The sequence below is a fragment of the Aedes aegypti genome, chromosome 1 (genome assembly GCF_002204515.2).
Source record: "Aedes aegypti strain LVP_AGWG chromosome 1, AaegL5.0 Primary Assembly, whole genome shotgun sequence".
NCBI lineage: Eukaryota > Metazoa > Arthropoda > Insecta > Diptera > Culicidae > Aedes > Aedes aegypti.
The window spans coordinates 17336995-17364618 of NC_035107.1; the positions used below are offsets into that span (position 1 = coordinate 17336995).

Genomic DNA, 27624 nt, shown 5'->3' on the forward strand with positions numbered 1-27624 from the left:
AATCTTAGCCAGATTCTATCTCAATCTGGAAGAAATTTGGTTTGAATCTGAGACAGCTCATATTCAAGTCTGACGCAAGATATTTTCGAATCTAAGCTGGATTCTGTTCGAATATTGGACAGATTTTTTACTAACTTCGTGTAGATTATCTTTAAACAAACAGATTTGGCTTTAATCTGAAAGAAATTTATCTCAAATCTTAAAATTAATATTTCCCAATAGGGTAACGACTGTTTATTTCGTTCTTAAACGCTAACAGTTGGCGCCAGCGGCAAAAAGTACAGGCAACAACCTTTCGAACATTCAGTTTCTTCCACTGGCCGCCGTGCGACGACACTGTTGTTAGTATCCCTCTCACTGATCGCGCTACGCTGGATTCTCAAGTTTGTCAAACTTTCAACACAAGCGCATGGAAGAATGGTAGTCGGAGAGCTGTCAAAACGTATGGAAAATAATGAAAAACGTAAATTACATGCGATTCGGAAACTGGATCAAAAAAGTATTGATTAGAAACCAAGTGCAAAGTGAATGCATAACTTTTTGTGTTTAGTTCATCTTCCGTGGTGCTTTCTTTGCTTTAGGATTTCGTGTTTACTACCACTGAAAAAGAGCCATCTATTGCCTTTTCAGTTTTGAATATCGCCCTATTAATGTATGATTCTATTAGAATCTGAGACTTATTCAGCTCAATTTTGAGACAGATTTGTAAAAATTTCCGGATTTATTTTGTATTGAAATGCATTATTAAATAAGGATGGACGGTTCTTCTAAATATTCCAACACCTAAAGCAGTTTCTCAAAGTAAGAAATTCATTTGGCTGAGTAATTGTTCTCCGTACAATATTGCAACTCTTCAGAGCCTTAAACAAACATAATTTATCGTTGTATTAGTGAGATTACGTAAAACTTTCTCCAGCTTAACGTTGCTTCCCATCGAAATCAGCTTCCAGTATGTGTGCTCCATGTATGTATGCTTTTAGGCGCGCAGATGTTCCACCAACAACCATTCCGGCCTCACTTCGTCAGAAAACAATATCGAAACCAGCTTAGGCGAAAAACCTTTCCTTCGAAGAAGATTTAATGCGTAATGGCCTATTGCCTCCCCTCCATCCGATCTCCTTCTCGTGTGGCGTGTGTCACCCAGTGTAGTAGGCCTTGTAATTGAGAGTGCTTCGTCACCTGCTCAACCCACGCACCACACTCTCTCATTCATTGCTGACTCAATCATTTGGGATGTTCTCCTCTCAAACCCGCCTACTGCTCATTGTGAACTGCCACTCATCTAATCTCATCAAGTGCCTTGTAAATAATTGAAACGCCTACATGTATGCATGTCAGCTGCTGCTCGTCGGGTGGGGGAAATGAGGGGGATAAGACGCTTAAACATCGACAACTGAAACAACTACGTCGCTTCTGTGAAGAGCTTTCAAACTCTATGTAGCTAAATTAGGCATGATTTATGTGATTTGTTTATCTCTCGTCACCCACTAGAGTAAATGTAGTTAGTCTACCTGTGTTACCGACGCTACCCTAATTGTAGCTTCCGGTGTTGTTTTTGCCCCCCCTTCGCGCCGTCCTCGGTGTGTAGAACGCAATAACACAGCTAAATTAATTTGTTCAATTTTTCTTTTTTCCCGCTCTTTTTTTTTCCTAACGCTTCCAACCACTCACCGTTGCTGACGATGGCTTGCGGCGGCCTGACCAACAACGCTGACAACGCGTTCTGTGCGCCCGGATGACGATAATTGTCGCAAACATTTGCATAACTCTCGGCGATAAAATGGATGATGATGAAAACGACAAAAAAAAAACTACACTGTACGGAATGTCATCCGATCCAACAACAATCCAGCAATCTACTGGAGAAGACAACCGACGCGGTAATTAAGGCGGCCAAAACGGGCGATTTGGTGATGGTAAGTGATTCTTTGGGGTTTTTTGTTATTGTTTGTTTGGGATGGCAGGCAGTCGCTTGGAAGAGATATTGGGAAATTTTTTGGCGTGACTCTCGGACAATGAATCATGATTAATTTCAAACATTGCGTAGTCCTACGTCAACAAACTCGAGAAGCCCCAAACGATATTTCCGACGTTGTACGCATAATTGTATCACGTTACTTCGGTTCGTTTGTGACTTTGATTTCTCATAAATAAATAAAATATTTACGCAACGACCTCTCCAAAAAGCGTATTAAGTCAATTGTTAGATTTCAACACTAAGGCAAATGGCGACCTAGATTCCAAGTTGTCCTAAGGAAATCAAAATTTCAGAATAAAAAAATACGTTGCTACCTGAAGTTGGACCAAGAATAATGTGAACGATAGGCCCAAGAAACAATCAGGCGTAAAACGACAGATTGTTGATTTTAAATTTTCTTTAGTCAATTGACTTACGCACAAGCAAGTAGACTTCTTGTAATCGAGTTTCGCCGTTATAAATCTTCAAACTTTTCACCATTGACCTCCCCCGAAACAAAACGCCAGTGGCGGCGTCATCTGGAGTTCAGATGATAATCTACCACCGGCCACTGGCGATGATGCTGCAATAAATTCCGTACCCATTTAACACCTACCCAGGTAAACTTTTTGCAGCAGCTAGCCCCTGTTGTTTATCTTCGCTCTTTCATCCGCCGGGGAACTTTTTAGCCGGCCACAAATTCTTTCGTGCTCGGGAGCGTGAGAGCACGCCTTTTGGCTGTGGGCAGTTTCCCCCTTCCACTTCTACTTCTTCAGAAGAAACTGCGAGTTGGACTGCGGTCATAACTCAAGCGCACAGCAAAAAGACGAAAACCGAGCGCTTTTTAATTAAAAGTTGTACTTTCACCCTATTGTTCTTTTGGTCGCTTTCAGCCAGCTGACATCGCCGCTGGAAGACCGCATTTCTTTTTTTTAGTAGGTTCATACAGATGAACTTTGCGAGCGGTCAAAATTTGACTTCATTAATTCCCCCATTGAATCTCCGTTGCCGCATTCTGTCATCCAATTTTAACTGACTCACATAATTTGATGAATTTCTTTACTTTTTCTTCCATTCACAGCTGAAGGACCTCCACATGCAGGGCTACTCGCTGCTGTCGATCGATTCCAGCGGCCAGACGGCGCTGCACTACGCGGCCCGGTACGGCCACAAGGACATCGTCCGGTATCTGATTTCCTACGCGCCGAACAGCATCGTCAACATGATCGACAACGAAACGTAAGTTTTTCCGAATAATGCTTATTAAGTAATATGGGGTGTTTCTAAAATTGGGACGAAAAATCTTTCATAATACGCCTATAGATAATAACTAGGGTGATGTGCTAGTATCCATCGCATTAAGCATTGATCAGTGAGAACTGCAATTTTCCTAGTACAGGTCGGACTCGATTATCCGGAGACTCGATTATCCGGGGACTCGATTATCCGGGATTCGATTACCCGGAATTTTAGACTCGATTATCCGGAATTTGTTTTTTGATGTTCTTGTTTTTAAATTTTTATGCATAAATCAGAGATAATTTGGTATTGCACTATACAATATGAATGTTTTTGCAGTTTTGAACGTATTTAAGGTAAGGGGGGTTTGAAAAAGTGTTTTTTAGTGATGCTAATAAAATTTTCGTTTTTCTTGTCAAACCCCTACTGTTCCTAGAAATGATTTCTGGCAACGCCACCGCATCATATAGTCAAAACAACGAAAAAAGATAATATTTCAGTTCTTTTATCGAAGATTTCAATATTTTTCTTAGTGATTCGATTATCCGGAGGATTCGATTATCCGGAGTGAAAAAAAAATCGATACTCCGGATAATCGAGTCCGACCTGTATTGCAGTGAATGATGCTGATACAAATCGATGCCAAACAATTCTTTATCAAAATGGCTTTAGCATTGTACAATAAGGTTTTCATAAATCTTGATCTCTTTTTGGAAATAATGCAAAGAAAATGCATCTTGTCGTATTCTCAATCCATCGTGTCGTTTTCAATTCTGTCACAATCATTTTCCAGATTCGTCTCACAACTGACGGCTCACTGCGATATATTGAGTGGTCAAAACACAACATATCAACGCTATACAGTCGGGTCTCCTATTAAACGCATTCCTATAACGTGCACTCCTATTACGCTCACTCCTATAAGACACACCAGGACGTTATAGGAGACCCAGGGCTTATGGGATTTCATCACTTTGGGGGTGTCGTTGAATATCTCGTATGCCAAAAGAGATAGTACAGTACTGTCTTCGGCGAAGTTTCAGTACTAAGTACGATCTACCTTTAGGAGTTGAGGATCATCCTTTTAGTTGAGAACTTGGCCGGTAGGGGCGCTTTTTCTGATTTGCACTATATGAACCATGAGGGATAAGAATGCAAAATTTTGTAACATATGATATCTCTGAATCCTGATGTTTTGGAAGGTTGGTGTCTTCGGAAGAGTTGTTCAGTAGCTCAAGGGCTGACATGTGGTGGCCATTCTAATACGGAATTACGCCACCAGGCGGCGCTAGTGGGCATGGAATTTTTGTTTTGCGCATAGCTCAGTTGCCTGACCACTTAGAAAGATGGCGTCTTCGGCAAAGTTGCTCAGTATCACAAGGGCTTACATTATTTGAGCCGAAAGTTTCGAAATTTTGTCACTAGGCGGCGCTAGTGAGCAAAGAATTTTTATTTTGCGCATAGCTCAGTAGCCTGACCATTTAGAAAGATGGCGTCTTCGGCAAAGTTGCTCTGTATCACAAGGGCTAACATTATTTGAGCCAAAAGTTTCGAAATTTTGCCACTAGGCACCGCTAGTGAGCAAAGAATTTTTGTTTCTTGGATAGCTCAGTAGCCTGACCACTTAGAAAGATGGCGTCTTCGACAAAGTTGATCAGTATAACAAGGACTAACATTATTTGAGCCAAAAGTTTCGAAATGTTGCCACTAGGCACCGCTAGTGAGCAAGTAATTTTTATTTTGCGCATAGCTCAGTAGCCTGACCACTTAGAAAGATGGCGTCTTCGGCAAAGTTGCTCTGTATCACAAGGGCTTATACTATTTGAGCCGAAAATTTCAACATTTTGCCACTAGGCGGCGCTAGTGAGCAAATATTTTTTTTGCGCATAGCTCAGTAGCCTGACCACTTACAAAGATGGCGTCTTCGGCAAAGTTGCTCAGTATCACAAAGGCTAACATTATTTGGGCCGAAAAATTCGAAATTTTGTCACTAGGCGGCGCTAGTGAGCAAATAATTTTTGTTTTGCGGATAGCTCAGTGGTCTGACCACTTAGAAAGATGGCGTCTTCGGCAAAGATGCTCAGTATCACAAGGGCTAACATTATATGAGCCGAAAGTTTCGAGATTTTATATATACGTTGAAATCGGGAGAAAAAGTTTTTTTTATAAGATTGAATTATCGTTATGAAAAAGAAGGTTTATATTTTAAAAATATTCAAACAAGAGTGTCGTGTAACTCAAAGATAAGGCCAGTCATTGTTATCTCATTAAGATTGTTAGCGAATGGATTTCCCAATTTATTAGTAATGACTGACATTCCAACCTAACTTTATTTCTATCCAATACATACCTTGGAAAATGTCCAAGAAATGAAGTTCATGCAATGACGAAATAAAAATAAACATGCATATTTTTTTCTCTGGTTCATATGAAAAGCTAACGATCACATATATGAGCAGTAAACGGATCTTCACTCATTCTCATATCAAATTATTGATCAAAAATTCTCCCAATCCGTCGAAAATACTAGGATACTAGCCATGCTTTTATCTGATTGTAAAAATAATGTATATATTTTTCTCCATGCACTTTTACTTAAACATGACAATGCGAAGAAAATCGATAGACTTGTGTCATATTGAACAACTTTGGTCAGGCTACTGAGCTATCCACAAAACAAAAATTCTTCGCTTACTAGCGCCGCCTAGTGGCAAAATTTCGAAACTTTCGGCTCAAATAATGTTAGCCCTTGTGATACTGAGCAACTTTGCCGAAGACGCCATCTTTCTAAGTGGTCAGGCTACTGAGCTATGCGCAAAACAAAAATTCTTCGCTTACTAGCGCCACCTAGTGGCAAAATTTCGAAACTTTCGCCTCAAATAATGTTAGCCCTTGTGATACTGAGCAACTTTGCCGAAGACGCCATCTTTCTAAGTGGTCAGGCTACTGAGCTATGCGCAAAACAAAAATTCTTGGCTCACTAGCGCCGCCTAGTGGCAAAATTTCGAAACTTTCGGCTCAAATAATGTTAGCCCTTGTGATACAGAGCAACTTTGCCGAAGACGCCATCTTTCTAAGTGGTCAGGCTACTGAGCTATGCGCAAAACAAAAATTCTTTGCTCACTAGCGCCGCCTAGTGGCAAAATTTCGAAACTTTCGGCTCAAATAATGTTAGCCCTTGTGATACAGAGCAACTTTGCCGAAGACGCCATCGTTCTAAGTGGTCAGGCTACTGAGCTATGCGCAAAACAAAAATTCTTGGCTCACTAGCGCCGCCTGGTGGCAAAATTTCGAATTTTTCGGCCCAAATAATGTTAGCCCTTGTGATACTGATCAACTTTGCCGAAGACGCCATCTTTCTAAGTGGTCAGGCTACTGAGCTATGCGAAAAACAAAAATTCTTTGCTCACTAGCGCCGCCTAGTGGCAAAATTTCGAAACTTTCGGCCCAAATAATGTTAGACCTTGTGATACAGAGCAACTTTGCCGAAGACGCCATCGTTCTAAGTGGTCAGGCTACTGACCTATGCGCAAAACAAAAACTCTTGGCTCACTAGCGCCGCCTAGTGGCAACATTTCGAAACTTTTGGCTCAAATAATGTTAGTCCTTGTTATACTGATCAACTTTGTCGAAGACGCCATCTTTCTAAGTGGTCAGGCTACTGAGCTATCCAAGAAACAAAAATTCTTTGCTCACTAGCGGTGCCTAGTGGCAAAATTTCGAAACTTTTGGCTCAAATAATGTTAGCCCTTGTGATACAGAGCAACTTTGCCGAAGACGCCATCTTTCTAAGTGGTCAGGCAACTGAGCTATGCGCAAAACAAAAATTCCATGCCCACTAGCGCCGCCTGGTGGCGTAATTCCGTATTAGAATGGCCACCACATGTCAGCCCTTGAGCTACTGAACAACTCTTCCGAAGACACCAACCTTCCAAAACATCAGGATTCAGAGATATCATATGTTACAAAATTTTGCATTCTTATCCCTCATGGTTCATATAGTGCAAATCAGAAAAAGCGCCCCTACCGGCCAAGTTCTCAACTAAAAGGATGATCCTCAACTCCTAAAGGTAGATCGTACTTAGTACTGAAACTTCGCCGAAGACAGTACTGTACTATCTCTTTTGGCATACGAGATATTCAACGACACCCCCAAAGTGATGAAATCCCATAAGCCCTGGGTCTCCTATAACGTAGATTCCTATTACGCCCCCCAACCATGTGTCTAATAGGAGACCTGACTGTAATAAAATGTGTTCTTCTTCTGTCGGGTGTGGGATCACTGCGTCCATTTTTTAGGACTATTGTGATATACCCTATTACTCTATGTACACAATGTTTTCCAGTAGCAAATGTGCCTCCGGAATACTTTGCGCATTTGACTGAACTTTGAACCATCTGCCATTGATGGGCAGAAGTTCTAGGTTGCAGTGTTGTAGTTCCCCCAATCTGGCGTGATCAGCCTAATAAAGCTAACCACCTCCCTGGGGGATGCGTTCCAAATATCAGCTGGCTGTAAGTAGTGCTTGCCAAATATTTTGAACCTACGATGGATGTGTGCACTGCAAGAGCAGAGAAGGTGTTGTGAGGTTTCGTCCGTCTCGTCACAGAAACGGCAATTTGTGTTTTGGACGACACCGATCTTGTATAAGAGGTATCTGCTTGGGCAGTGACCAGTTATTAGACCGATGTATGTTCTGAGATCCCTTTTGTTGAGACCTATAAGTTTTTGTGTTTGTGTCGTGTTTATTGTTACGAACCTTTTGGACTGATTCGCATTGGAAACTGTATTCCAATTTGATTGAATTTGACCGAACAACCAGTTGTTCAATTCCGTGTTTAGTGCAGAGTTTGAAATGCCAAGGAATGGCTCTGGACCAATGAACATATTGGTTGATCCATTCCTTGCTAGCTGATCGGCAATTTCGTTACCCTCTAGACCCGTATGTCCTGGGATCCAATATAGTTTAACTCGATTGCGTTCAGCTAGGGATTTCAGTGCAAGAATGCATTCCCACACAAGTTTTGAGTTGCAAGTGAAAGCCTTCAAAGATTGAAGCGCTGCTTGACTATCAGAGAAAATACAGATGGTGGCATGTCTGTAATTTCTTTTCAGACACAGCTGCGCACATTCCTTGATTGCATAGACTTCTGCTTGAAATACTGTAGGCCACTGTCCAAGAGAGACAGAGATTTTGGTTTTCGGTCCGTATACTCCAGACCCTGTCAAATTATTCATTTTTGAACCATCTGTGTAGAATTTAATAGATCCCGGTGAAATGGTGGGTCCACCTCCTTCCCATTCCTCACGAGAAGGAAAGACCACCGTGAATGGCGAGTCATAGTTTACCACATTTTCCATCCAGTCACTACATTTTTCAACAATAGGATTTATCGAAAATTCGTTTAATATACTGAGGTGACCTGTTAAGTCCCCTGACAGTAGGACTGTTGATCGTTTTAGCCGAAGAGCACTTTTCTCAGCATCCAGCTTTATGAATTGATCCATCCGGGGCAGATTTAGTATAGCATCTAGGGCAAACGAGGGGGTACTACGAACTGCACCGGTTATGGCAATACAGGCAGTACGTTGAATTTTGTTCAGCTTAGCTCTAGCCGTAGCTTCCTTTGTCTTAGGCCACCAAACAAGGGACGCATAGGTTATTCTAGGCCGAACGATTGTTTTATAGATCCACATGATCATACTGGGTTTTAGACCCCATGTTTTACCACAGGTCTTTGAGCAAACCCAGAGTGAATTGAGACCTTTATTTATGATTGTTTGAAGATGGGTGTTCCAATTTAGTTTTGCGTCCAGTGTGATGCCAAGATACTTGACCTCATTTGAGTAAACTAATTGTATTTGGTTCAAGAAAAGAGGGTGGAGTTGTACCTTTCGTCTTTTTGTGAACGGTACAATTGTTGTTTTTGAAGGGTTTATTCCTAGTTTCTCTTTTTGACACCAGGAGAGTGTGTGATTGAGAGCAATTTGCATCCTTGATGAAATAACGCTGTCAAATTTGCCTCGTACAATAATGACTACGTCATCTGCGTATCCAACAACTTCAAAACCCCTTCTTTCTAAGCTATCTAGCAGTTCGTCCACCACTAATGACCACAATAAGGGAGATAGTACTCCCCCTTGAGGGCATCCCCTTGTAGCCATTACAGTAATGCGCGAATCACTCAGCTCAGATGAGATCTGTCGATTTGCTAGCATAGCATGTACCCAGGTTGCAATGCATGGGTCGAAGTTTCTCCTCAACATTGCCGAACCTATAGACGAATAAGAAGCGTTATCGAACGCGCCCTCAATATCAAGAAATGCTATAAGAGCGATTTCTTTTGCATTAAAGGTTTTCTCGATCTTGTTCACTAGCGTGTGCAGTGCTGAGACCGTTGATTTTCCGCTTTGATAAGCAAATTGGGATTTAGAAAGAGGCATAGTTTTCATAAATTTAGAATCTATATACTCGCATAATACCTTCTCCATGATTTTAAGCATTACCGAGGATAGGCTTATCGGTCGGAATGCTTTAGGGTTGGTTTTGTCCTTTTTTCCTGCTTTTGGAATAAAGACAACTCGAACTTGACGCCAATCATTTGGAATGTGTCCCAGAACTAAACTTGCCTTAAAAATCTCTACCATGTGTGGAATCAGTGTCTCTTCCTCTTTTTGGATAAGCGCTGGGAAGATTCCATCCATGCCAGCAGATTTGAATGGCTCGAAAGATCTCACTGCCCTAACAACCCTATCGCGAGTAAAAGCTTCTTTGGCAACCTTTATTGCGTCCCTTTTTGCTCCTGAGTCCCCTGATAGGAACCCGTGTGGAACTGAGACGTCAAGTCTGGCACCTTCAGCATTTAGACTCGTTTGTGGGATTGAATCAGGAAAGTGAACTCTTAGCATTTCACTCAGTGTTTCACGAGGTTCCACAGTGAGTGAACCGTCAGTCCTTTGAAGACTTCCCAAACCATTGGAGTGATCCTTCGAAAGAGTTTTATGAAGTCGAGCAGCTACGGGAGTTTTCTCAATGCTTTCACACATGAGAACCCATGATTTCCGTTTTGCTTGTCTCATTTCTTTGTTATACTCTGTCAGAGCCTTTCGGTATAGACTCCAATCAGAAGTGCGTTTGGCTCGGTTGAATTCCTTCCGAGCAGTTTTTCTGAGTTTATCAAGGTTGAAGTTCCACCATGGAACATCTCTGTTCGAACTAACTGTTTTGATCGGACAGCTCTCTTGATAAGCATTTAGAATTTTGTTTTTAATAGAACCCGAAGCTGCTTCTAACTGTATAATAGTCTGAATATTCGGCTCTATTATATAGTGTTCAGAACGGAGAATAGCTGAGTAGGTTTCCCAATCAGTTTTCTTGGGATCTTTAAACGACTTTTGAATCATTAGACCCCCTTCCCACTCGAAGACTATATGCTTATGGTCTGACATAGATATTTCATTAGAAACATGCCAGTTTTTTATTTTATTCGAGATGGATTGACTGCATAAAGTCAGATCAAGGACTTCTTGTCGTAAGATGTTTTCAAATGTAGGCTTATCACCGACATTGCATATGTCAATATTTTTGGAGGAAAGAAACTGCAAAAGATGCTCACCTCTGATATTTGTGTTTGTACTGCCCCATACAAGGTGATGAGCATTGGCGTCACAACCGATGACGAAGGGGATGTTGTGTTTTTGACTGTAAGAGACAAGAGCAGTCATCTCTGGAGGAGGAATGTCTTCTGCGTCGCCAGGGAAATACGCCGAAACCATAATGATCTCAGTACTGCCCCTAGCAGTAGAAACCTCCATCCTGACCGCCACGATGTCCCTTTTGATGAATTCTGTAATTGGAAAACATTTAGTATCATTGCGTATTAGAATAGCTGCTCTGGGAGAGAGCTGGCTGTCATCATATACCAACCTACACGAGTTTAGTTGAATACCTTGTATTCGAGTTTTGTTGACCCATGGCTCTTGAATCAGTGCCACGGAAAGGTGTTCTTTTGTGAATCTCCTGCAAAGCACATCTGTTGCGCACTGAGCATGATGGAGATTCACTTGGAGGATTTTAATCATTGCTGAGGCGTTCCACATTTTCCGGACGTTTGCCGTCCTTCTTTGGATGTTGCGGATCATCAACTTTTGATTTTGGGGGATGTCTTAGATTTTGGTTTTTGTCCTTTCCCTTACCTAGGCCTGCTGGCTTATCCCCTGTGGTCAATTTTACACTTTTGACATTTCCACTGCCCTTATTGGGAGCCATTGAGGTGACACCGCTTGGGCCAGGAAGTGAGGTCAAATATGCATCTTTTCCATCAGAGGAAGACAAGCTAGCCTGTATGGTGGGAGTTGGTTGTGGGATGCTACTAGAGGCCTCCTCAGATTTCTCTTGGGTCGGCTGTCCAGTTGGATTGTCATTGGAGTTTGGGGTTGTGCTCTTTACTTTCCTCAACTGTATTTCTCCAAAGCGGTAGTTGAGGATGAACTTGGATTGAATGAGTTTTTCCATGGACGGTCCATCTACATTAAAGACCCACACCACATGCTTGTTGTTAGGAGTGAGCCGTTGCATGACACGCCAGTTGTTGGTTATCAGATCGTTCTGACTCTCGATGAGAGCTTTGATACGATCATCGGTGTATTGTGCGCTTTGAGGGAAGAAGGCTCGAATCAATTCTGGACGTTGAATCTTATCCTCATCCATTGCAACCAACTCAACGCCTTCCAGGGGATTTAATGCAGGTGTTATCTCCTTTACCCATTCCGCAGTCTCCTGATCTTTACAAATAAGAACCATATGGCCAGACTTGTAGATAAGGTTAGAGAACTTGGGCTTCATTGTCGCGTTCCGTTGTTGTTCAACCCGAAGCAGCAGTGCCTCCTGGAGAACGTCCAGCTGAGTCGTTGAAAGTTGGGTCGTGGGGAAGTCTTTTGGGATTATTCCGACTCTCCTGCGACTGGTAATTTCACCGTAGCTTAGTCTGGTTTTTATCTTCTGGTGGGGGTTTGTTGATCGTCGAGGCTGTTGAGCTGTTGGTTTCCTGTTGCCCAACGCGCTTTCTCGGATTCAGGTGTTGTTTCATCCGTTTCTGCTTATGTTCTTCTTCAGCATTTGTAGACTTGTCAAGGTCCTGCCGAGTGCGTTTCGAAGGAGTTGACACCATAGCCTCACCCCCCGTGATTCTGGATAGGGCCTCAGGGCGGCTTAAGCCACTTTGTCGGAGTGCTTTTAGCTGCTTCCTTTGGCTCCGAGTGATCTTTTTGGTGCCAGTAAGTTTTTGTTTGTTCGCGTCATCTGTTGGATGTTGATCGGTCTTCCCATCAATAGGACCCGAGGTGACGTTCGATCCTGTGATTGATGGCTGCGATCCTGTCAAGTTTATTGTGACTGTAATTCCATCCTCTTCGTCGTCCATTGGTTCAACCGAAGGATGGAGTCCTGGGTCGTTCGGGAGTGTCAGAGGGAGGTCGGTTTCCATGTTTTCATGCGAACTACTGAGAAGCTCATCTTCGGTCAGTCCAAGCTTACCAAAAGCATTCTCTGTTTCCGTTTCGTCCGACTGGGAGAGGCAGTCGTCACCTTTTTCGAACTGAGGGAGGCAGTCGACACCTTTTATTTTGGTTTGATTATTTGCACTCATTTTTTGGTCCCACGAGTCGCTGGGGAAAGACGGTCCGCTGCATCATTGCCCCGCCCTAATGCAGTAAGAGCTACATACTGGAGAGTTCGCCCTGGTGCTCTCCAGGCTCCGTTAGCGATTGAGCATATTTTTAACCCCCTCAACCATTCATCCATCAGCACGGGTCGCATCACACCTTGGGATTGGGGTTACCTGATTAGTAGATTTTTACTACAGGATCAGGCAATCCGTAGTGTTATTCTTAGCCAGTTGAGACAACCACTACCGACACTACACGGCTATCTAGGCTGCTTGGAAAAGAAGATAACATTGAATATTAACTTCTATGAACGACCAAGCAGCCGCTAAATGTGTTACTAGAATATATAGATCTACAGGCATCTCCCTCCATTCCTTCAGCATGATGGAATATACTAATTTCCTTTAAAATTCATTGTTCGTCATCAAAATTCAGCCCAAACATATGAACACATTTCCTTTTGACCGTACAATTATGGCATTTGTTCACAGTGCAGCGAAAACAACACAATCAAAGGAACCGTATTTTTACGTCGAGCATCGCGCACACATTGATGTGCACAAGCTTTTTTTTCTCAGTACGACGGATTGAACATTCTCAATTATACGCGGTCGTTGAGGAAATTTCATAAAATTTCGTGGAATATAGAACTTCTACGACGTGTGATTGGAATGCAATCATTCATTGAAGAAGTACGATGGTTTTCCATAGTGAAAATAAGTACCTGGCGAAACAAGTCTCAAATCGTGTTCGTCAAGTGCAAAATGGATGATTGAACTGAAGTTTTTTAACGAAACACAGTAGTTTTATTGCATTTCTAGTGTACAAGTGTACAAACCATGACAGCTTTCACAAAAATATACTTGGAAAATGAATCTATGTTGCAGGTAAGTTGAAATATCCGCCATAGTGGATTATTTAAGTTTGATACGACGAATAATAGCACTTACGACCAAGTAGAACGAAACCCTATGTCAGGGATTTAATTTGGAAAACAAGACTTAGAATTTTTCTCACTTATCACTCTCTGTAACAATCATGATTATCATTATCAACTTCTGCTACAGCTCTGATTAAATTCGGGGGATAACACTGCCCATACTCGCATAACAGTCACATATTCTATGGGGTTTTCTATATAAATGGGACTGTTATGCGAGTATGGGCAGAGCAGTGCATGATTAAACCCATCTTCAAACAATCTTCAAACCTGGGGGACACTATTACCGTTTTTACTATCCGACGTTTGGACATTGTTCATCATGCTATTGAAATAAAATATCTACCCCCAATGGTAAATAAGAGACAAAAATGGTTTTAATCATCGTTCTCTCTTTGAGGCTCTCGTTTCCTTCTGCTTTTTATCAAGCTTGTTACAACTTGCGAAACATCCCAGATAACAATGGTAGCTGAATAATAGTTTGTCCAGCTGAAAAGAAGCTGTCTAAACAGCATTTTAGATGAATAAACGGTTATTCATCTACAAATGTTACTTTGGATTGCCGATCATGGATCGATACAGTATGATGATTTTTTTCGCTTGCTTTGATCGTGTTTCGAAATCAATGGTGAAAAAATTCTGCAATGCCTGACTACTGTGGTAGACTACTGTTACAGTTCGGCCTATGTGGCAATAGAAACGATAAGTGATAAGGAAGTGTTGATAAAACCCCATCTTGAGGACAACTGAATTACCGATAAACGGTTAGGAAGACAACAAAACACACAGAAGCGAAGACAGTGAACCCATATTTTACAAGATAAAAAGCACCATAAGGAGGAGTTGGATTACCTGCTTCCTAGCATTTCGTTGAACACTACTTCGAATACTAAATGTTATGGTGTCTCCTCATAATACTGCTGTGCAGTATGGGGACAAATGTATTGATATACTTTCTGAACCATTCTTGGCCTGAATGGAAATGCATCAGGTTGAAGCTCCTCGGCTCAGCTCCTCGTATCAATATCATTTACTAATCTTGATCTCCGTTTTGAATGTGGGCCTAGCATTATGGAATATCGTCTTCACTCTTCTGTATCCATCTCCATCCCCCTCCAAATATGGAGAACCATTCAAGTTGAAAATTTGATTGATTGGTCACCGCCAGCGAGTGACAAATCGATAAAGTTTGCAGTTCAAACGGATGTCTGGTTCTCCAGATTTGTACTCTCGATAATTTGTAGTTTGGCTTCGATTCTGACGTGACTTCGTCCAGATGCTTGCACACAATCACAATCTCCGAACATAAAGCCTTCGCTTCCACTTCTACAAACAGCCATTTGCCATGTGCTCTTGGATTGCTGAGTTGCTCAGCTCCCAGTGCTTCTCTCCTTTTTGGATACTCCTGGCAATCTACACGTTCTCGTTAGCTTCGGGTTCTCTTTGACTCCCCTGCGAAGCGCTAAATACGTTGTAGTATCGTTCGAATAGACGCTTTTGTTGTGTTGTTTTCTTTCTAGCCATCTACTTTTCTCCATTCATCCTCCCATGGAACTTTGCATCTATCTTGGGAAGGCGTTTCCAGCATTCCGATGCGTCTGCATCTTGAGTCCGGCTGGCCTCCCATCTCATGACGAGGTTCTGCCAGCAGATAGGTGTCATGAAACTGGTGTGTGTGTGTGTGTGTGTGTTTTTTTTTTTTTTCATGCATCTCTAGGAGTTAAAAAAATCTTCTTAAGACTGGCCTGTATTTGTTCATGCTCATGCCACAGTGTATGGTTTGGCACTGTGTGGGATTCGCAATGGGGCGCCTACCCACTAAAAACAGTCTCCTAGGTACACCGTCACCGTAAAGAATTCTTCTCCGGCACCACCTTGCGGTATTACTTCGAAGAAGAGGCGACACATGCTACGCGCACCCTTCATTAAGCCCTTCGGCTCCATCATTAATTTGTTAGTTCCATTATTAATTTGTTTCGCTTTCAGCGAATGCCATGCCATGCTGAGCCCTTCGGCTCCCATTGATAATTTGTTAGTATTCCTAGTTTGTGATCTAAACATGCCATATTTAGCCATTCGGCTCACGATACCATGGGTGCCAGAAACTCCCTGACGAAGGAAGTTCTCTCGGTGCTGGACGCGTGCCATTTAGCACTCCAGGTTCTCGCGCACTACTCGGATAGTCCCCGGCGGTGAATCTACCCTACCCCGACGAAGAGTTCCCCGGAGGTGGAAGTTCTTCCGGTACCGATGCTGCCCGGATAGGTGCCAAGGTCGATCCTGCGATTCCGGTTGGTGGATGACTTCCGGTTCACAGGTGCCCTGACGACCAATTTGGCAAGACAATTCACACCGTCTTCAGCTCAAGGCTGCACAGACTGAACAATCACAAACATTAGGCAACGGACAACACGAAACACCCAGTAGCCCAATGATGAATTTTTCGTTTGACGAAAAGTTTCTACCGACTGGAGTGGGAATCGAACCAACACTTCATGGCACAATATGCCTAAACGACTGACGCCGCTAACCGCACGGCCACGAAGCCTACAACTTCCGGTGCTTTTCCACGATCTACTCGGTCCGGTCCCCGATCATGCATACCTACTGGTTGGGTGCCGAGGTCGGTTCGGCGATTCCGGTTGGAGACTGACTTCCGGTTTACCGGCACCTCAACGACCCAGAACCAGTACTGCGTCGCGTTCTGCTCGGTCTAGTCCCTGGCGGTGGATCTAGCCATTTAGCTCTCCAGCATTTGTGCGCGGCTCGGGCAGTATACGACCGGGCTACGAAACCCGACCCGAGTTGTCGCCGCGCGCACTTGCTTGTTCCTCCCTCCACTTCCGCTGAAGCAATGACATTATTTTCGTCACCGCCATGTTCACCGCGTTCCACATCCCCTCATCGCTACACATTCTATCCACTACGTTGTCTACGGTTACATCAGCACCGCAGACCGCTGTCATCTCGCTACGTTCCGCAGCAAAACGTGGACACTCGAAAATTACGTGTTCCGGCGACTCCTCTACGACTGGGCACTCAGCGCAGAGCGGCGACTCTGCGTGGCCGAACCTGTGCAGATATTTCTTGAAGCAGCCGTGACCTGACAAGAACTGCGTCAAGTGGAAGTTGACTTCTCCATGGGATCTGCTCACCCATTTCGCCAGATTTGGAATAAGGCGATAAGTCCACCTTCCCTTCTCAGCGGTATCCCACTCGCGTTGCCATTTCACCATCGTGTCGGCTCGGGCAATCTTCCGGGCTCCTCTAGTACTACTAGCTTCGTAGCACTCCTTATCCTCTTCCAAAACGTAGCCGATAGGGACCATTCCGGCAATCACGCATACTGCCTCCGAAGATATGGTTCGGTAGGCGCTCGCTACCCGCATGGCCATCAGCCTATACGTGCTGTTAAGCTTGACTCGATGGGGCAGCAGGGACGACAGTCCAGGGGCTTCACGGACCCCCCCCCCCCAGGACCTCTGCGAGTTGGGGAGTTGCCCAGGATGTGGTGAAGTTCGCAGTGGGCTCTGATGAACCTTCATAAAAACCACAAAAATCCGAATGCAACTCTGTCACAGCGACCGGTGCCGCTTAAAGACAAGGCATGGAATTACGAGTAGGAGTGCTTCGAGCACATTGGGACCAACGCCAGTACGGCCCCAATTATGTATACTGGCAGCGCACGACAAAGGACAAGTAACGGTATATGTACTGGATAATATGCTTTGAGGCTGACAGCGGCGACATTCTACTCCCTTAGTAGGGTCGGGTGACACTGGCCCGAAACGGCGAGTGGGTTAATGGCGCAGGCTGCCCCCGTCCCGTAAAACCGTGGCAGGCCTTAGAGTACGTTCCAAATCCGTCGCCTGGTTGTTCCAACTGGGCGGGAGTAGACTCAGATGCCATTACCTGACCTGCGCCGATCCGGCTCTGAACATAGTACCCCATAAAGGACTATGTCAACCCTAGCATGGCCTCCCTGCTTGCATAGATAACCATGGGATTATAAAGGCGACTATTCCAGCGGAGATGGATAGCGGCTCTTAGGGGGACCCATAAGAGATGATCAACCAAAACAAACAACTAGCGGAATGTGAAGGAGAGGCTTCTGGACCTATCAGTAACCGGCTAAGGTTCCCGCCAAGGAAGGAGGCGACCAACTTTATTGAAAACAGTGTGGGCAAAAGCCTAGATACTGTGACGACGGCAGGCACTGGCCGCTCCAGTGCAACATGTGTGGTGACCGATGGCCCGGGACTAATCGAGGCCATGGATCGCAATAGGGAGTACCTCCCTAAAATGCAGGTAGCTGCTGAGCAACTTGATGTCATCATCGAATATATTAAAAGCAAAACAAATATCAGCAAAGACTTGAAAACAAGTCTACTGAAATTGCGACAATCAGTCCTAGCTGCAAAGCAGGACTACGAGAAAGCCAAGGAACAACTGGGCAAGGTAGAAGGCCAAAAAGACACTAGGTCGTGTCAGACCGAAGTGTTTTCTTTCACAGGCAACGCGAATATATCTGATGATATTATTCGATACGCGATGCGGAAGAGGGAAGCTTCCGGGGATGAATACGTGGCGAAAAGACGTATGGTTGCTAAGGGAAAAGTGACCTACGCGGCCGTCCTCCAAAGCGGAAAAGCTGGCACGAGCCAAGCCCCGCGATCAAGAGGACATGGCAACAAAGGAGAGGCCAACACCAATCCTAAGGCCAAGAAAGCCAAGAAAAAGGAGCCACGGGTTAACCGGAACCAGGCAGTGCATCCACAGGAACCACGGGCGCAAGGCAACAGCAACCCGTGGATACGAGTTGGAAATAAGAAAAAACAGAGGAAACCGAAAACGGAGCCCAAGGAGAGCGCTAAACCGAAAACAGCGAAACGTAGGAATTTAGGCGAAGCCCTCGTTATCAAAACGGAGGAAGCAAAATACGCCGAGGTTCTGAAGGCGATGCGAAGCACAGAGAAGCTATCGCCATTGGGCGCAGACGTGCGAAGCATAAGGCGAACTAGGATTGGTGAAATGATCCTAGTCTTAAAGAAGGACGCCAAGGAAAAGGGTGCAGTCTATAAGCAATTGGCACAAGAAGTACTTGGTGACGAGGTTGATGTAAGATCCCTTACTGCTGAAGCGACTCTCCAGTGTAAAAATCTGGATGAGGTCACCGATGCAGCGGAGGTCTCGGCTGCCCTCAAAGAGCAGTGTGACATCGACGTAGCCAGTAAGGCCATCCACCTTAGAAAGGGCCCGCAGGGCACCCAGGTGGCGGCGATCAGGCTGCCAGTCGCAGAGGCCAACAAAGCGAAGAACTTGGGCATACTCAAGGTAGGCTGGTCGGTTTGCCGGCTGAGCATACAACAGCCTCCTGAAGTTTGCTTCAAGTGTTTCGGGAAGGGCCATAAGTCGTGGAATTGCAATGGTCCCGACAGAAGTAAGATGTGCAGAAAATGCGGCGCTGAAGGCCATAGGGCAAGCGATTGTAAGCAAATCGCTAAGTGCCTAATATGTGTCGACAGAGCAGACAACGGACACTTAACGGGCGGACCCAAATGTCCGGGCACAAGCGGAGTATCAAAGCAGCCAAAACGGAAGTAACACAGTTAAATTTAAACCACTGTGATGCAGCCCAGCAGCTGCTTTGGCAGTCAGTCTCGGAAACCAAGACTGACGTGGTGTTATTATCGGACCCATACCGCATACCAGCCAACAACGGGAACTGGGTGGCGGATAGGTCTCAACAGCTAGCAGCTATAGGGACGACAGGACGATACCCAATCCAAGAAGTAGTCTCTAGCTCAAATGACGGTTTTGCGATAGCAAAAATCAACGGCGTGTTCTATTGCAGTTGTTACGCGCCCCCAAGGTGGTCGATTGAGGAATTTTCCCACATGGTTGACAGGATGATGGCCGAACTAGCTAATCGGCAGCCAGTAGTGATAGCTGGCGACTTTAATGCATGGGCAGTGGAGTGGGGTAGCCGCTGCACCAATCAAAGAGGCCAGCTATTGTTGGAATCCCTGGCCGCATTAAATGTAGAGCTGGCAAATGTGGGTACAGTGAGTACCTTCCGCAGAAATGGTGCAGAATCGATCATCGACGTGACGTTTTGTAGTCCTAACCTTTTAGGTACCATGAACTGGCGCGTTGATGACGGTTATACTCATAGCGATCATCAATCGATTCGCTATAGTATAATACCAGGCGGGCAGAAGGCAGCGCGATGTAACTCGACCCAAGCCCGAGGATGGAAAACAGCGCGCTTCGACGGCGAAGTATTCACTGAAGCCCTGAGGCGCGAACGAAACACTCTGGACCTAAACGGTGAAGAGCTAGTTGCTATGATATCACGAGCGTGTGATGCTTCCATGCCGAGAAAAGCCCCTCCTAGAGAGAACAGGCCGCCAGTGTATTGGTGGTGCGAATCAATTGCAAATCTTCGAGCAATCTGCCTTCGGGCTAGACGAAGAATGCAACGTGCACGCACAGAAGCACAAAGAGAGGAACGCGGTGCAGCATTCAGAGAGGCAAAGTTGGCTCTCAAAAAGGAAATCAAGAGTCGAAAACGGGCATGCTTTGAAAGTCTATGCGAGAGTGCCAATTCTAGTCCATGGGGTGACGCCTACAGAGTGGTAATGGCTAAGACCAAAGGAGCCATAGCGCCCCAAGAGAAATCGCCCGAGTTGCTGCGATCGATAATCGATGTACTCTTCCCGCACCATCCCATAAGCCCATGGCCCCAGCGCCGTATGCGGCAGATGAAGGAGAAGAAGTGGCGAGAGTGACGAACGAAGAACTGGCAGAAGTCGTGAAATCATTCGCGTCAAACAAGGCACCGGGACCCGATGGTATCCCGAATGTTGCCTTAAAAGCGGCAGTGAACACGGATCCGGACATGTTCAGAACCACGATGCAACGCTGCATTGATCAAGGAATCTTCCCGGATGTATGGAAGCGACAGAAATTGGTGCTACTACCAAAGGCGGGGAAACCACCAGGTGACCCGTCGGCGTATAGACCTATCTGTCTACTAGATACGACGGGCAAGTTATTGGAGAGGTTGATTCTCAACAGACTAGTACCGTATACGGAGAGTGCGGACGGCCTGTCCAACAACCAGTTTGGATTCAGAAAAGGTAAATCTACTCTGGACGCCATCCAGTCGGTCGTTCAAACAGCTGAGGTGGCAATCGAGCATAAAAGGAGCGGCATCCGTTACTGCGCGGTTGTCACTCTGGATGTGAAGAATGCGTTCAACAGCGCAAGCTGGGAAGCAATAGCACACGCGCTTCACCGCCTCAAGGTACCGGTGCAGTTGTGTAAGCTTCTAGAAAGCTATTTTGATGGTAGGATTCTACTGTATGACACAGAGGAGGGGCAGAAAAGCGTTCGAATTACCGCGGGAGTACCTCAAGGTTCAATCCTGGGCCCGCTGTTATGGAATGCGATGTACGATGACGTACTGAGGCTGCCCCTTCCGACGGGTGTTAAGATTGTTGGCTTCGCCGACGATATCACCCTAGTGGTCTATGGTGAATCGATGGAGGAAGTAGAGTTGACAGCAGCGCACTCTATTTCCCTGGTTGAGGAATGGATGAAGTCTAGGAAACTAGGACTGGCCCGTCACAAGACTGAGGTGGTGGTGGTCAACAACCGCAAGTCCGAGCAACGGGCGCTTATCTCGGTAGGTGATTGCACCATAGAGTCCAAGCGATCCCTTAGGCATCTTGGGGTAATGATCGATGACAAGCTGAGCTTCGCTAGCCACGTTGAATATGCCTGTAAAAGGGCATCTACGGCTATAGCGGCGCTTTCGAGGATGATGTCTAACAGCTCTGCTGTAATTGCCAGCAAACGCAAGCTGCTGGCAAGCGTGGCGCTATCCATACTAAGGTATGGAGGACCAATCTGGTCAAAAGCGCTTAGAACGAACAGAAACCTAAAGCGGTTGGAAAGCACGTACAGGATAATGTGCTTAAGAGTAGCAAGTGCATACCGGACGGTATCTAAAGAGGCCGTGTGCATCATAGCCGGGATGACGCCCATCGGGCTCATCATCAAGGAAGATGTTCAATGCTTCAACCAAAGGGGTACCAGAGGAGTCCGCGACACGTGTAAAGAGGAAACGCTCAGAAGCTGGCAGCAGGAATGGGATAACTCCACTAAGGGTAGATGGACCCATCGACTAATACCAAATGTGTCAGATTGGTATGGTAGAAGCCATGGGGAAGTGAACTTCCACCTGACGCAGTTTCTGTCAGGACATGGTTGCTATAGACAGTACCTGCATAGGTTCGGGCACTCAGAATCTCCTGCGTGCCCCAATTGTGCTGGTGTAGAGGAAACAGCGGAGCATGTCGTGTTCGATTGCCCCCGTTTCATTGTTGTGAGAGGTCGCATGCTCACTACATGCGGAGGGGACACGTCCCCCGACAATATTATAGAGAGAATGTGTGCGGATGCCGAGTGCTGGAATGCAGTAACTACGGCTGTCACTCACATTATGTTAGAATTGCAGCGTCTATGGCGCGCCGACCAAGAGTTGGCTGCAGAGGATTAGCCCTGCCGAGGCTGGTCCCTTGTAACATTGTTTAAGTCGGCTAGGAGAAGCAGTTTGCCTAGGCTGCTTCTGCTATACGTGTTGTGCTATATGCACTGGTCCCTTCCCGAAGAAATACCGTAAGGTGGTTCCGGGGAGATGAGGGTCTGTGTCCAAGGGTCATGTCGATGCACTGTTCACCACTTGAGCAATTCTAAATGAATTGCTCATGCACAGTGCATAGGCTGGTTTTAGCGGGTCGTCGTTGGTGCGTCATCCCCGCATTCCCTGAGTTATCTTCTCAGGGGATCTGTTTGCAGATTTCCCCCTTGTAAAAAACAAAAAAGCTTGACTCGGTTCCTCTTCGTCTTCATTGCGGTTCCCCACGCCGGGCTAGCGTACCTCAGGATCGACGTAGCCACGCTAGACAATAGCCTCCGCTTACTGCTGCAAATCGCCGAGTTATTCGGCATGATCCTGGACAGCGCCGTGACTGCCCTTGCTGCTTTCTCGCACGCGTAATCGACATGGCAGTTGAAGTTCAGCCGATCGTCGATCATTACGCCGAGGTGTTTTAGCTCCTGCTTTGAGACTATGGTGTGTTCTCCCACTGTAATCTCAGCCTTCTGCACCACTTTTCGGTTGCTGATAAGCAACAGCTCCGTTTTTTGGTGGGCTATCACCAGTTTCTTCTCGTACATCCAGTTTTCGACTGCGTCCACTGCTTCTGTAGCGAGAACCTCCACCCTTTCCAGTGAGTCACCAATGACCACAAGCGTGATGTCGTCTGCAAATCCAACGATTTTGACGCCTGTTGGCAGCCTAAGCGTCAGCACTCCGTCGTACATAGCATTCCACAACGTTGGACCCAGGATGGAGCCTTTGGAACTCCCGCATTTACCGACCTCGTCTTCTGTCCTTCGCTAGTGCTGTAGCTCAAGACCCGGTTTTCAAAGTAGCTTCCTAGTATCTTGCACAGATAATCCGGAACCTTCATTTTATGTAACGCCACAGCAATGGCTTCCCAGCTTGCACTGTTAAAGGCGTTTCTCACATCTATCGTCACGACAGCACAGTAACGGTTACCTCTTCGTTTTTTTGTCCTTGCTTTGTCGGCTGTTTCAATCACTGTTTTGATGGCATCTACCGTTGACCTTCCTTTCCGGAATCCAAACTGCCACTCCGACAGTCCACGCTCTCCCTCAGTGAACGCCATCAGTCTATTGAGGATGATCCTCTCCAACAGCTTTCCGAGTGTGTCGAGCAAACATATCGGCCGAAACGAGCCTGGATCACCAGGGGGCTTACCCGGTTTCGGTAGCAGAACCAGTTTTTGCCTTTTCCACTGTGCTGGGAAATGTCCCTCATCTAAGCAGATCTGGAGTGATGTCCGGAACATATCTGGGTTGGCCGTGATAGCTGCTTTCAACGCTACGTTGGGAATACCATCTGGGCCAGGCGCTTTCTTCGGCTTCATTTTCTTGGCCGCCTCTATGAGCTCCTCATTTAGTTTTTACCCACGGTTGGGTTGTTTTGCCTCTCTCGCAACAGCAATGTTGTCAAAAACAGAGAGAGACACACCGACCCAGCGTCGAAGTTCAATGGAATGAGCCAAATTTGGGTTCTTTCGAGTTTACCTAACGTTAAGTTGTTTTAACCCATCGCGGAGACTTCGAAAGCTAACGCTGGGTAGATTTTTTTTGCACTGAGTTGTTTATTTTGCCGCTATCAAAGGGAAACAACCTAACGATAGGTATATATCAGTTAACCCAAAATCCCAGGGAAGAGCCGAATTGCGTCAAAAGAAGTCAAAGTTGGATTGATTGGCGGCTCCGTGTAGCCAGAGGACTGGCATGGCTGTCATCCTGCATACATTTCGGCTCTTTCTCATATCGTTTTTGCTAGATTCTAGCAACTGAATATATTGCATTAAATCGTCGTATTTGATGACGCTTTTCCTCTTTTCGACATTTTGTTGAATGTTTTACGTACCAGTGAGGTATCATTGATGCATCATATCCATAAAATCATATGTTCTGTCAGTCCTAAAAGAAACAAAACAAAGACACTGCACACCATGTTGAATCAATGTTGGGTACACTCTTAAAAATAATTACTGTGGATGTAATTCATAGTATGACTGAATGATGTAAATGATAAAACGACACAACAATTTGTCATTGGAGATGTATTGAACAAAAAATGTAATTTTTCCCTGGGACAGAGCTGAATGACACATGATGTAAATGATAAAACGACACGAAAATGTGTCCTTGAAGATGTATTGCACAAAAAATGTAATTTTACACGTTAATGGACGCGAAAACGATGGCACTATGTTCGGCATTTCCGGAATCAGCTGGGATTGCTGACGAAGGGGCCTCCACCTGCCCTGAACAAGCAGAGACTCGTATCCAACCCAGTGGGCCGGCACCACGACAGCAACGCTACCAGGATGTTCTCTCCGCGGCCACTTAATCGCTGTAAGGGTCGATTTCGACCGTAGGGCACCGGTATGACCTACGTAGCCGACTGCGAACCCTTGGACCACCTGTTGCTTAGCGTTTGCACTAGCCACTCCTCGAGTCCACTCGACACCTCCTTTGTAGTTCCAAGATGATGTGGGTGATAGCCGATGAAACGGCATTCCAGCCAAGCTCGTCTTCACACATCCTCTGAACCAAATTGTCCGGAGTCGTGTCCCCACCGCTTGTGGCAAACATGCGGTCACGCATTGTGCGGAAACGCGGGCACACGAACAAAACGTGTTCCGCCGTTTCATCTAAACCTGCACAAACTGGACATTTGGGAGAACCCGCTTGACCGAAACGGTGTAGATACTGTCTAAAGCAACCATGGCCCGAAAGGACCTGTGTCAGGTGGAATGTTAGTTCCCCATGGCGCCTATTGACCCAGATATCTAACCTCGGAATCAACCTGTGAGTCCACACTCCCTTGGTGGAACTGTCCCACGCACGCTGCCATTTGACCATGGAGGCCAGTCTGGCAGTCCTGCGTATGCCTCTTGTGCCGCGCATTTCGAAGCACTCCATGTTCTCCATGATGAGGATACCAATAGGCACCATACCAGTGATGACGCAGAGTGCATCGTGTGACACGGTACGGTACGCGCTCGCAACCCTCAGGCACATTAGCCTATAAGTACTCTCTAGCTTGCTACGGTAACTATCGGTACTCAAAGCCGTGTCCCAAGCCGGGCCACCATACCTCAGTATGGACGAGGCGACACTGGCCAGAAGCTTACGCTTACTGGCGTACACTGCAGAGCTATTGGACATCATCCGGGACAGTGCCACAATAGCTGTGGAGGCTTTCTTGCAGGCATAATCAACGTGCCTATCGAAGGTAAGCTTATCGTCGACCATCACCCCCAAGTGTTTGACGGAGCGCTTCGAAGTGATCGTGTAGTCGCCTACACTGATCACCGCTTGCTGCACCGATTTTCGATTGTTAACAACAACCACCTCAGTTTTATGGTGAGCCAATTCCAGTTTCCTGGAGCTCATCCATTCCTCCACAATTGCGATCGAGTGAGCTGTAGTCAATCAATTCCACTTCTTCGATCGATTCACCGTAGACCTCCAGCGTAATATCGTCAGCAAACCAACAATGACCACATCCGCTGGGAATCTTAATCTCAACACATCGTCGTACATGACATTCCATAACACCGGACCCAGGATGGAACCTTGAGGGACTCCTGAGGTTATGTGAAAGCACTTCCGACCCACCTTTGTGTCGTAGACTAGTACCCGATTCTAGAAGTAACTCCCGAGAATCTTATACAGGTACTCGGGTATCCCCGGACGTAGGAGCGCATCAGCAATAGCCGCCCAACTAGCACTATTGAATGCGTTCCTTACATCCAGAGTCACTACTGCGCAGTAGCGAATCCCCGTCCTCTTACGCTAGAGTGCTATCTCAGCGGTTTTTTTAACCGTCAAAATAGCATCTACGGTCGACCTTCCTTTCCGGAAGCTGAACTGGTTGCTTGAGAGACCATTTACACCCTCGGTGTACCTCAACAGTCTGTTGAGGATGATCTTGTTGAGCACCTTCCCCGCCGTGTCGATCAAGCATATTGGTCTATATGCCGACGGGTCACCGGGTGGTTTTCCCGCCTTTGGCAATAGTACCAGGCTCTGCCGCTTCCACACCTCTGGAAAAACTCCCTCGTCCAGGCATTTCTGCATGGCAGATCTGAACATCCCGGGAGCCTCCGCAATTGCTACTTTTAAGGCCAGGTTTGGAACTCCGTCCGGACCTGGTGCCTTACCTATTCTAAGGGATTTTGCAATCCCTGTGAGTTCCTCATCGGTTACCCTCTCCTCATCACCAGCCCTAGTCCCCAGCTGTCCTACGAAGGGAGACCAAGGATTAGGGTTATGGCGCGGAAAAAGCCCCTCGATGATCCCCTCCAGCATCTCTGGAGATTGCTCTGTGGGAGCCATTGCACCTCTTGTCTTTGCCATAACGATCCCTATAGGCATCGCCCCACGGAATCGCATTGGCACTCTGACAGATTCCCTCAAAGCAGGGCCTTTTTGCTCACCCTTATCTCGGACTTCAGCGCGACTTTGGCAGCAGTGAATACCACCCGTCGTTCATCTCGCTCCTCCTCAGAACGTGCTCGCTGCATCCGCCTTCTGGCCCGTAGGCAGGCTCGGCGCAGGTTCGCAATTGCTTGAGTCCACCAGTACGCCGGTGGTCTCCCATTCCTAGGGTGGACTTGCCTAGGCATGGTCGCATCGCCAGCTCGTGCCCGCTTAAGCCGAGTAGGTTACGCTCACGGCGGAGCGCCTCTCTAAATACTTCGTCATTGAAATACGATGTCTTCCACCTACGAGGGCTTGGCCTTGACCTAGCCGCCGCTTCCTCTACCCGCTGCCTGCTGTTGTTGTAGTCGATACTGTAGCGAACCGCCAGGTGGTCGCTGTGAGTGTAGGCATCGTCTACCCTCCAGTTCGAACTACTTGTTAGGCCAGGACTACAAAAAGTAACGTCGATAATCGACTCCGCTCCGTTTCGGCTAAAGGTACTTTTAGTACCAACATTAGCAAAATCGACATCTAGCACGGCCAGTGCCTCTAGCAGGATCTGACCCCGCTGGTTCGTGAGACGGCTTCCCCGCTATTACCACTGGCCTTCACCCTGTCAGCACGGTCGTCATACAGTCCAGCATCTGCGTGAACTGCTCGATCGACCAACGCGGAGGCGCATAGCAGCTACAGAAGAAGACCCCGTTTACTTTGGCG

General features: G+C 46.1%; 1 protein-coding gene across 1 annotated transcript in view; it reads left to right on the forward strand.

Moving 5' to 3' along the window:
- Nucleotides 1-27624, forward strand: part of LOC5578809 (eye-specific diacylglycerol kinase) — a 691896-nt gene that overhangs the window by 639945 nt on the left and 24327 nt on the right. The window contains 2 exon segments of the mRNA XM_021839032.1: nt 1853-1916; nt 3039-3196. Coding sequence (XP_021694724.1) covers nt 1853-1916; nt 3039-3196 — 222 coding nt within the window.